The sequence below is a fragment of the Hyperolius riggenbachi genome, chromosome 7 (assembly GCF_040937935.1).
Source record: "Hyperolius riggenbachi isolate aHypRig1 chromosome 7, aHypRig1.pri, whole genome shotgun sequence".
Lineage (NCBI taxonomy): Eukaryota > Metazoa > Chordata > Amphibia > Anura > Hyperoliidae > Hyperolius > Hyperolius riggenbachi.
In genome coordinates this window covers 211079566-211092179 of record NC_090652.1, presented here as the reverse complement: position 1 = coordinate 211092179, position 12614 = coordinate 211079566, and the positions used below count along the sequence as shown (strand labels likewise).

The following is a 12614-nucleotide window of genomic DNA, read 5'->3' as shown; positions in this document are numbered from 1 at the left end:
AATAATTATGCACACACCACTTTGCAGTTATTTATTTGTAAAAAAATGTTTGGAATCGTATGATTTTCGTTCCACTTCTGATGTGTACACCACTTTGTGTTGGTCTTTCATGTGGAATTCCAATAAAATTGATTCATGTTTGTGGCAGTAATATGACAAAATGTGGAAAACTTCAAGGGGGCCGAATACTTTTGCAACCCACTGTAACTATTTCTAAAATTACTTTATCATTATTTCCATCAAAATCAAAATAGGTGGTGATTTTTTTTTTTGCGCACTCACCGCCACGCGCCAAAATTAACTGCTTCAGTCTAGACATCTTATATTATAATTCTATAATTTTGCACTGCATGAAGGGTCTCTTAGCATTCTAGGATCATTTGTACTTTACAACTGTGTCCTTGAGTTAGGGGTCTTTATGGGACCCCAAAATGTTGGATCTTTATGAGTAAAAACTGATTTATTTTGTTGCTGAAACTGACTGCACGTTCCTGTTGAGAGAACCATCCAAAGACACACTGACCAAAACGTTGACTTTTTTTCATTTCCACATTTGCATTGTAAAATAAATTATTATTTATTTATACAAAGCTGTCATCATCAGAAACATATAAACATTACCTCAAAATTGGCCCAAGTATGGTAAAGACACTAGACAGTATAACTAATGCTGGGCAAACACGGCTTGTTTTTGCCTCTTGTCTGTTCACGGATGCATCTTTGCGTCCATGGGATCGACGGTGAATATCTGCTTTTGGTCTTAACCTTCCTGGCGGTAAGCCCGAGCTGAGCTCGGGCTATGCCACGCAGGAGGATTTCTCAGGCCCTGCTAGGCCGATTTGCTCACTTTTTTTTTGCAACACGCAACTAGCACTTTGCTAGCTGTGTGTGCATTCCGATCGCCGCCGCTCCGCGCTTGATCGCCGCTGTTCGCCGCGCCGTGCTGCCCCCCTAGACCCCGTGCACTGCCTGGCCAATCAGTGCCAGGCAGCGCTGAGGGGTGGATCGGGAATCCCTTAGACGTCGCGATGTCCATGACGTCGGTGATGTCATCCCGCCCCGTCGCCATGGCGACGGGGGAAGCCCATCTGGAAATCCCGTTCTTTGAACAGGATTTCCTGATCAAAGATCGCCGGAGGCGATCAAAGCGGGGGGATGCCACTGTACAGTGGCTATCATGTAGCGAGCCCTAGGCTCACTACATGATTTAAAAAAAATAATTTAAAAAATAGTGCTGCGCTGCCCCCTGGCGGTTTCTAATAGACCGCCAGGGAGGTTAATCAGATTGCGGTGATATACCTTTTGTGGGTTGACAGTTGATGTGTGTGTATACTGTATGCCTCTGAGGAAGTGGTCTTTGACCGTGAAACACATGTCAGGCAGTCTCTATGTGATTTGGAACTCTGAAACTGTGTTCATATGCTTGTCCGCAATCCTGAAGAAATTTTGAAAGAAGGATAAAAGACTAATTCATTTAAAACCCTGTGATTGTCTGTGTATGGAACTTGTATAGAATCGAGATTAGGGGTGGAACAATAATATTTTTTTTTATTGTTATTGTATGGCTTGTTTTTGCTGCTCGATTCTCCCATTCGATTGTTTCAACGCTTGATTCTGCAGTCGATTCTCTTATCTTCCGCTCGTTTTTCTTATCTTTTTCCATTCACTTCTATCACAAATCGAGCGGCGAAACGATCAAGCCAGAGATCGGACATGTCGGAAATTATCTGTTGAGCCATCTAAATGGCTCAAAAACGAACTGTGTATTCCCAGCATAAGGGAGGGATTAGGTTGTGAGCTCCTCTGAGAGGCAGATAGGCACATTTTTTAAAGGTAAAAGATGATGTTAGTGGAAGAAAGACAATTTATTGCTTTTGTCCTCTAGCTGCCATCTAATATGAATTAATTCAATTAGTTTAAAAACTACAAAAAAAACACAAAACAAAACGAAAAAAACAAACAAACCCGAGATGATCTTTCACACTTGTCATTACAGTGTTCAGGGTCAGTATGTCAGTCAGACAGCTAATCCTTTATCCAGCCAGAGTGTCTTCATTCTTTCCTTTATATATCAGTCACATAAAGGTCAGAGGGATTATCAGCCTTATCTCATAGGAAAGACAAGGAACAACTGCAGAAAAGTATTAAATGGACCTGAACTCAGAACTTCCTCCCTGCTCTAAAAGATATGCAACAGCATAATAACCTTTAAAGAAAAACCTTTGTTACAGCTGACACAAATCCTGCAATAAATCTGCAGTGTGTTTACAGCCTGCTTTTATGGAAGTAGACATATTGTTAACATCCTGTGTTTTCCAATTAGCCTCTCTGCCATGGCAGTCAGTCTAAATACATACAGGGTACATTTCTCTCTGTTTTCCTCTGTCCTGTGCAAGAGTTTGGGTCCACTTTAAAATGAAGTCTGACTGTTAAATACCAATAGCAGTGGAATAAGGTGTTTATAAATGTACAGCCAAGTACTGAAAAATGCTATTATTCACTGAGGCTTTAGCAGGAGTCATTTGGTGCTGACAGATGACTTTATTTTACATTGCTGTGGGCGTACGTACGAAAAGGGCGTCGGGAAAAAAGGGCGCGTGGCATAAACGATAAATGGAAATATCGTTTATAGAAATTATTGTGTAGAATTTCGTTTATAAATAGTGATTTAAAAATGTATAAATCACTAAATAATGTGTATAAGATCGGCAATTCTTAAAACGTTAATCTTCCCTGTTTGTAAAGTGAAACTTATATTTTCGTTTATTAAAAACCCTCCCTGTACCTATCCCTAACCCCTAGACCCCCTGTTGGTGCCTAAACCTAAGACCCCCCTGTTGGTGCCTAAACCTAAGACCCCCCTGTTGGTGCCTAAACCTAAGACCCCCCAGTTGGTGCCTAAACCTAAGACCCCCCAGTTGGTGCCTAAACCTAAAACCCCCTATGGATAATAATGTTTTACAGACATGAATAAATAAAGAATGTAAAGAAAAAAAATGTAAATTATTTTTTTGGGTGGATAATAATGTGTTAGAAATGTTTTAGAAATAGTGATTTATGATCTTCATAAACGTTATTCGTCACGGGTCATTTTGTAAACTTAAATCATCACAAACATAGTTATAAATCCTTAAAAATCTCCGGGCGCCGTTATAAATCCTTAAAAATCTCCGGCGCCTTATTTTACCCGTTCAGCGCCCATTAAACGATATTTATAATGAAAGTGAATGGGGCGCCCTTTTTGTCCACTTGTCTCATGCGCCCAAATCTACTGCTTCCTTGCTGTGGCACTAGTTAAACTAAATAAAAAGGTTAATTTACTTCTGTACAATTTGGATAAAAGGAACTCCGGCACCAAACATGCCTTTTCCTCTGTTTACTTGCTGCCTGCCCTGACTCTGAGGGAAGGGTCACACTTGCCTGGTCCTCTGTTTACTTGCTGCCTGCCATGACTCTGAGGGAAGGGTCACACTTGCCTGGTCCTCTGTTTACTTGCTGACTGCCCTGACTCTGAGGGAAGGGTCACACTTGCCTGGTCCTCTGTTTACTTGCTGCCTGCCATGACTGTGAGGGAAGGGTCACACTTGCCTGGTCCTCTGTTTACTTGCTGACTGCCCTGACTCTGAGGGAAGGGTAACACTTGCCTGGTCCTGTTTACTTGCTGCCTGCCCTAACTCTGAGGGAAGGGTCACACTTGCAGCTGACTGTCGGCAATAGTGAGTCACATTGCTCCCAGTGCTCTGGGAAGTTTTATGTGCGTTTTCCCCAACGTTGTGGAAAATGCCCGCCAAGTGTGACCCAATCCTCCGACATTTTATGCACGGATAACTGGTCTTGTAGATCCCTGTTATTTTTTTCGGTCTGCTTATGAATTGCAACAAAGAGGATCTCAAGGTTTGTTAATTACCTTTAAGCTCTTCAGGCAGCGATCCACGAATGATACCAGTAGGTAGACCTTGACCCTTTGACGTTATTGAGTTGCTATTGCTTGCATTAGCTGCTTTAAAATTTGCCATACTGCTTTGGTTTCCAGGTCCCTTTTTGCCATTTATAGGAGGCAATGACCCCAATGAAGGGACATCTGGCATTGCTTGAAGGTCGTCATCTTTGAAGGGAGAAACAAAAAACAGGTTATTGATAAATCGGTTGGCTTGTTTGCTTGTCAACTGTTTTAGTTTTCATGTGAGAGATGCACAGAATTCTGTAGAATCCCACAAAAACAGAAAGAAAAAAAAGTAAAAAAAAAAACTATATACATAAAATAAATACTTTGCTTATTTTTGGAAACAGCATATTACATTTTTAATTCAGAAGAGTCCTGCTTATTCAGGAAATCAACTAACCAACAGCCTCACCAACCAGCACAAATCGTCAGCAGTACCCCCATTGGTGAAGTCCAACTTCTTGGGCTGTTTGTGGGCTCTGCTGACCTTAAAGACTCAGTTCCACAGCTCCACCAAGGTTAATATACTTTCAATTACTGTATTGTTACATTGCCTACTGAGTTCATGGTATGTATTTAGAGTAGGGTATAGTACTGTATAAAATAGGTCTATTTTTAACATTGAGTCTCAAGCAACCAGAAAACACACTGATCTGGCATCAGCCTCTAGTTTCATGCATCAGCCAAGAGCTTTTCTCATTCTCCAAAGACAAAAAAATTCAGTGAGCCATGTCAACACATAGGACATTAAAAATGCTGCATTGTGGGGCATTATAAAACATTTCAACATAGTGGAATGGTCCACAGGAGTAATTAAAGCATTAAAAATTATTAAAGCGGGATTGTGAGCCAGCCATAAAATCAAATTCCCTTTACCCACTGCTCTGTGTTTATTATGTAGTCTACATGCAGTCTGCATTGCAAGCATTCCAATATTGTATATGTGTCTGCTGTAATGAATCTTATCTCAGTCAGCCTGGCTCTATTCTGGCAAACTTCTGGGGAGAGGGAAGCTTGTTATCTCCCCTCCCACATCCCTGCTCCTCATTGATTGTCTGAGGCAAGTTCAGTGTGACAGGAGGCTAAGAAGGGACACCTCACCCCTCTGCAGAAACTGCTGAAATACGATCTATACTGTGCTCACATGTGTTTACAATGCAAGCTAGATATGGCAGTGCATTTTTAGTACATAGCTCAGTGGGGATGCATACACCATTTCAGGTAGGAGAAAAAAAAGAGTAAAGGAGGAAATTACATCAGGACTGGCTTCAGTCAGATGCAGTAAAGATGGAAAATGCCTGGAACAGTTTTCTCTTTATTTACTATATAAAATTAAAGGAAAAAGAGCTGGAGTCCTCTGCCTTAAACTTCATTAGAATGGAGCAGTTCATGCTGACATGTCTAAAGAAGGTCCCCTGTACCAATACCATGAAGAACACGGACCTGTTCTGGGAGGCAACCTGATTACTCTCGGTACAAACAGAAAATGTTGGAGATGCTAATACAGTCACAGATGGTGGTCAAAATGCAGAACTTCCATACCAAGTTGAGACTGATGCTGTATTCTGCTGCTTTTCAGGATGGTGGTACATGAAGAGCCATTAACAGCCAAAGAGGTGCCAACAGTAACACTTCCCCGCCTTCAAGAACAGGGCGACCTGCTGCTGAGGGTGATGTGCCAATCATGTCCAATATGAGGTCCTTTTTCTATGCAATACCTCAACAGGTTGCTTGTGGATCCACCCTCAGAGAACACCTCAACCAACAGGTATTCGACTACCTTGGGTTAACAATGACCGTGGACACTTTGAGTAGTGAGGAACCTCTAGCTTTCTGGGTGTGCACACTTCACCTGTGCCCTGAGCTGTCACAATTTACCATGGAGCTTTTGGTTTGCTCTGGGCAAAGTGTCCTGTTCATTGCAGCTGGAGGGATCCTGACAGTGAAGTCGTGTAGCACACAGCAGTCTTGATTACTTAACATTTATAAAAGTGAACGAGAAGTGGATATCAGAAGGTTACAGCACCGGCATGTAATATGATTGGCATGCAGACCTCATGTCCACCCTGGCCACAGGCACAGTTTTCCTGCACCACCACTAGCACGGCACCCAGTATCTCACTTGATCCTACTTCAATTGGCTGTACCCAATACAAAAAATATTATTACCCTGGTGCATGTCATTTACTCCATGCCTTAGGTCTGCCCTGGTCACAGGCACAACTATCCTTCACCACCACCCAGTATCTCATTTGGTCCTACTTTTGATTGACCCCCCAAAAATTATTATTACCTTAGCGCATGCCTGTTACTTCTGGTCTTATGTCCGCCCTGGCCACAGGCACAGCTATCCAGCACCACCACTAGCTTGACACACGGTATGTCATTTGGTCCTACTTCAATTGGCTTTACTCCCTCCTGTAATTATTAATATTATTAGTTTCCCTGACACATGCCAGTTACTTCAGGCCTCTGTCTCAAACAGAGGATGAAATTCTGATATTTATTTTGTCAGTAATTGCCCAATTTATCTGGCCTCTGTCTCATACAGGGGCTAAAATTCAAATATTTATTCAAAAGGTAATTGCCCAATTTTTACAGCCTTTATCTCATGCATTGGCTGAAATTCAAATATTTATTTGGCAGTTAATTACCCAGTTTTGATGGCCTCTGTTTCATACAGAGGCTGAAATTCAGATATTTTATTTGGCAGTTTTTCAGGCCTCCAGTGTGGTTGCAAGAACAATGTTTTAGGCAGGTAACTGCCCAATTTTTCAAACCTCACATACTGTGGCTGCAATTCAAAAATGTTTAGGCAGATACATAAATGTTATTTTTTTTAGAATCAGAATCAATTTATTTGTCCAAAAAAGTTTGAACTTACAGGGAATTTGACTTGGCAATTGCTTAACAGACACAAACAAAACGATAAAAGGACAAACAGTATAGATATTGCAAGTCAAGGACAGTATGTAAGTTCTAGTGGTAAGGTTATCCAGGTTGGGTTGCATAGGGCAATGTTGAAAAACAAAAACACATATAACAAACAAAAAAGACAGAGCAACTTGGATGCCATTTGCGGGCGCCTCTCCCTCTTTCAAGCCTTAGATTTTCAGGCATCTCAAACACTGGCTTCACACAACAATTTTGAAGTAGTCAAACACGGCCTTCCTTCCAAAGACCTTTATTTGAAAAATCTTGAAAATATATGTGATTCTTGGTAGTTACGCGTGAAAAAAAAAAGCCTCTACGTAAAATACGTTTTGTTGGAAGAACCTTTCGTCCCCTGCTCCCCACTGCCATGCCACTGGCCAGATTTTTGTACACTTTGCCCTGAAGGTTTTTGATGTTCGCTTGCTATTAAAGTCAATAGGTCTCGCTGCGAATCTCCAGTTTGTGAATTTTTACGGTAAAATTTGTGAACGGGTTCATGAAGGCAGAATCATGATGTTTGGCCATGCCTAGTTGCCAGGCATGAATCGATTTGCATTGCACCGATCAGCACAGGTGTATGTAACATAGCAAATATGGCTGATTTTGAGGAGTTTAAAAATCCATTCAAAATAGTGGTGTCGTTTGAGAAAGGATTTGACGTTAAGATAATCTTTTAAAGTGATCATTTCTAATTGGCAGTTAAAATAATTGTTGTGAGATAGACCCATGCATGGCCACCTTCAGTGTCAGAGCATCACGAGATAAGAATGCAACTATAAACATTAAATATTACAAGAGACGAGTCAGTAATGGCGTTTAGTGCATTAGTATGTTCAATTTAGTGCATCAGGTTTGGACTGCCTACACAGGACTATGAAAACATTTGTTGTTGGAGTTCGGCTTTGATCTGTCCATAGACTTCAGTATGATCTTGAGTATTTGCATGTTGTATTTCCAAAGATAAGGGGGGGGGGGGGGGGCACAGCAGGAAACAAGTAACAGATGCTGGCAATGATTTTCACAGGAAGGAACATTATAATTGGAACACAGTTTTTTCTGTCCTATCAGATATTTCCTTCATGAACCCCTCAGGTATTTGCTGAACCACTAGGCATGAGTTTGTCACCCAGTTTGGATGAAAACCACTTAAAATAGTGATGAAGTTCAACATTCTGCGAATATTGCTGTCAAAATACAGATTCTCACTGAAGTAAGGAAGCACATTGCCAATTATTCAGAGGACTGTTGCATCACCAGCTAGATTAATATTTCAGGTAGTCTTAACAAGCGTAGCTCTTCTAACTGCAGCGAATGTACAGTTCATTGCCTGAGGTTTTCTTACCTAAGTATGGGGAGTTAATTAGATAAGTACAGTAATGATCTGAATTCTCTTACCAGACATGGCTCTCGATGTTACAATTTTTAATTTAAAGAGAATTGATAATGCATTTACTGATTACTTTTAACCAGTGAAAAAAAAGTTTATGCATTCATTTTTAGTTGAAAAGTTGGTAGAGCTTTCTAATCCTCAATTTAAAAATAAATTTGATGTTTCTCAGCGGGAAAAACATATGAGGTCATAAATTGGAGTGCACTCCTGTAAGGGCTATAGCAAGAAAAATGAGAAGGAGTTTACTTGCAGCTCAACGCTTGTCGACTAACATTAAAAAAAAAAAAGAAAAAGAAATAAAAGTTAAATTTTTATGTCTGCTCAAAAAAATTATGTTGCATGGAAAACCAGTGCATTTTGTTGTCACATAAGAACAAAAAACTTGCTATATGGGTATTAAAATCGCACTGCTTTTTCTTTTTGGGCATAGTGTTAAGGCTGGTTTTACAGCTAGCCATTGCTTTTGTGGTGTGATATTCCGCCCCATTGCACTACAACAAAACAAAACATCATTCATATGACCCTGCGGCAGGGCAGACTTAAATAGGAAGGAGCAGTCATGTGGAATCAAAAATGCCAGCAGCCATAGGCTGTTTTACCAAGATTGCAACCTACTTACTCCAGCAATACCCTCTTCCAGACACTAATGGTGCCATCGGAGAGCATAGGAGTGAGTCTGTCATGCAAGAGTTTTATAGCTTGTAATTAGTTATCAGTCACTGAGAGTTACCCTATGGTCCTACTGAATCTGGCTGGAGAGAAACTGTCAATCTCAGCCCAGGAAGTTTAACGCTTACAGTGATAGAAATTAACCTTTTCTGGACCGGTGGTAGTAAGTCCTACGCCACACTTGTGGCTGTCTAAATCTGATGCGCCGTAGGATTTACGCCACCTGCTGCTTCGCACCCGTCACGATTGTGCGTGCGCACCCGACAGGGATATTAAGCTGTCATATGACAGCTGACAACTCCCCTCAGTGATCAGGAGCCATGATAAGGAGCCATCACGATTGGCTCCTGATCACTACGATCACCAGCGGATTGTAGTGATCACTATTAACGCAGCGGTAGGGGGGGAAGAAGAGAATTCATTCACCTTCCTGAGGTTCCCCTGGCGATCGTCTCTTCCCTCCGCTCTGGCTGGCATCTCTGCTCGCTCTGACATAAGTGTCGGGTCTCGGCTTCATGACGTCATCAAGCCACGACCCGGAACTTAATGGCAGTGCGAGCTAGGATGCCGGCCAGAGCGGAGGGGGCTAGAGCTGCTCATTTTGGCGCCTGGAAGGTGTGAAAAGGCTGCTGGCAATACGGGGAATGCATGGCTACACTGGGGACACTAATGCCTACCTAACAATACTGGGGATCCGGCTGCCTGACCCACCAAACGCACTCCCCCCCACAGGTAAAATGCCCTGGCCGCCGGAGGGCGCCGCTCATGTCCCGCTGGGCCGATTTTTGTAAAAAAAAATTTAAAACACGCAGCAAGCACTTTGCTTGCTGAGTGTTTGGGTCGATCGCCGCCGCCCGCCACTGATCCGCCACGAAAGAGGGTTCCCCGCAGACCCCGTGCGCATCCTGGCCAATCAGTGCCAGGCAGCGCTGAGGGGTGGATCGGGACGATGCCGATGACGTCATAACGATCTTCGGCATGGCGACGGGGGAAGCCCTGAAGGAAATCCCATTCAGAACGGGATTTCCGGACGGGCATAAGCGCCGGCGGCGATCGGAGGACAGGGAGGGACGCCGCAGGGAGGGGAAAATCATGTAGCTAGCGCTAGGCTAGCTACCTGATTTTAAAAAAAAAATCAAAACATACTGCGCAGCAGCCACCCTGGCGATCCTAATAGAACGCCAGGGTGGTTAAACAAGCACTGATCGTGGGGAATCGCGGGAGTGTACAGTGATTTCCCGGTGCTAATCGTGGTAAAATCACCCGCGCATATCGTTTTGCTATTTTGTAGTGAGAACCTGCCCTAATGTTTTATAAAGATCTTTACTCCTGAGTTTCCAGGATTGTGGAATGGTGCAATACAGTATATTACTGTTATCATTATGATGTATTTATATAGTGCTGACATCTTCCTCAGTGTTTTACTGAGTACATAGTCATGCCACTGATTTTTCTTCTAAGGAGCTCTCAATCTAATCCTTATTAAAGTCATTGGCCTCAATTCACTAAGGTTATCTCCTGTCTTTAATAACTCTTCTAGAGTTGTTACCATGGTGATAAGGCATGTAGTATTCAGGAAACATTTTACCTCAGGCAAACCTAAAGTTAACTCTTCTGTCTTTAAGTTAACTCTTCAATCCTTAAAATAACTCCAGAGTTAAAGACAGGCTGTTTATTAACTGCATGTGAAAATAACTACAGAGGAGGTAAATTAACTACAGAGGAGGTAAAATAACTACAGAGGAGGTAACTTAACTACAGAGGAGGTAACTTAAGGAATGAAGAGATAAGATAACTCTCTCTTATGTGGAGGTAAGTTTTCTCTTGCCTTATTATCTCCAGCATGATCTTAGTGAATTGAGGCCATTGTCCAATGCCCCATCATAATCTAAGGCCAATTTTAGGGGAAAAATTTAATTATTAGTATGTTTTGGGATGTGGGAGGAAACCGGGAAGGGGCGAGAGATGTTTCTTAACTGAAACTTATTCTGCTCAAAATACTTGTATGGTATTCTTGTCTGAAACAGATTTAAAATTATTTTCCTGTGCTGTTCTGATAAAAGTTTTATAAACTTCTACACTGTTTAGAATGTGTATTAAGTTAGTTAAACAGAGTTGTCAGCTACTTCTTGGCCAGCTGCTCAAGATAGTTTTTGTTTAGTTCCCTCCTATGGACAGCACGGTGGCATAGTGGATAGCCTTGCAGTGTTTGGTCCCTAGTTTGAATCCAAGCCAGGGCACTATCTGCATGGAATTTGTATGCTCTCTTGTATGTTTTCCCCGTGTCTGTGTGGGTTTCCTCCTGGCACTCCAGTTTCTTCCCATATCCCAAAAACATACAGATAAGTTAATTGGCTTCCCCTTAAAATTGGCCCTATTCTATGATAAATACACTACATGATACATGCATAGACATATGACTATGGTAGGGATTCGATTGTGAGCCCCTCTGAGGGACAGTTAAGTGACAAGACTATGTAATGTGACAAGACTATGCATTCTGTACAGTGCTACGGAAAATGTTGCAACTATATAAATGCTAAATAGTATTAATACATATGCAAATGTGTATTTGCATGTGTATTTTCCAACAAAAACCATGCATGTTATATACAGTATATTATAACTCACATGTTGGTGGCTGCAATACAATACAATTTGACAACAAAATACTCCCAGGTATGCTATAGTGCCTAGGTTCTCAACATGTGGTATGCATACCCCAGGGGGTACTTCTGATGGTTCCAGGGGGTACTTGGGTTTGATATATTTAACCAATAAAGTTTTAGAAAGTGATAAATCTTATTTAAACAACACCAAATTAGTGTTTTAGCTAATTAAAAGCAATAGTAAATGCTTGGAAATTGTTTAGAACCAATTATGTACTACGATTAAATATATATTTGTCAAGGGGTACTTGTGATAATGTTTACTATGCTAGGGGGTACTTGGTGAGTACAGGGTTTTAAAAAAGGTACATACCAATAGAATGTTGAGAGATACTGCTATAGTGTACCGCATACCAACACGTAACTGCATTGTGAGTGGTAATATGAAAGCCAATGGACTTTCATGTTACCATGGAGGTCAAATGCTATGTGTGGTGCGTCAAAACTGACAGCACTGAACATGGTGTGAACAAGCTCATTTTATGCATTCCTGCATGTGTATAACTATTTATTGAGCAATTGAAAGGGACAGGTTTCATGCCCAAATATGCAGTAAAACAAATATACTCTGACAAGCCTAAAAAAACGTTTAATAGTCTTATCTTTCTTTCTGATTATCTGCCAAGGATGATATTGGAAGTATGGGTGTAGTGTATACGTGAATTAACCATTGGTGAATGCCAAGTAACATAAATTGAGAGACTATAACAGACTTTGGTAGCTTTAAATTGCCATTGACCATTTTAAACTGTGGAAACAATATTTAATAATACACTCAGAAATTATGTTATCTGCAGCATTCCTCTTTTATAGAACACCTGAACTGAAAAGGATATGGAGTCTGACATATTTATTTTCTTTAAAAACAATGCACATCTCCTAGCTATGGTGCTGATCATCTGCCTCTAGTACTTTTAGCCATAGACCCTTAAAAAACATTCACATCAGGGCCCTTCTACAATTATTTTAAGCTTTGTTCTAAGTGATATTATCTCACTTTATCAATAAG

At 41.2% G+C, this 12614-nt stretch overlaps 1 protein-coding gene across 2 annotated transcripts in view; it reads right to left on the bottom strand.

The window, feature by feature from the left end:
* The window catches only part of KIAA2012 (KIAA2012 ortholog), a 331067-nt gene that overhangs the window by 182955 nt on the left and 135498 nt on the right, over window positions 1-12614 (bottom strand). For both annotated transcript variants that reach the window (XM_068245108.1, XM_068245109.1), the window contains exon 10: window positions 3908-4105. In XM_068245108.1, coding sequence (XP_068101209.1) covers window positions 3908-4105 — 198 coding nt within the window. The remainder of the gene's footprint in view (window positions 1-3907; window positions 4106-12614) is intronic.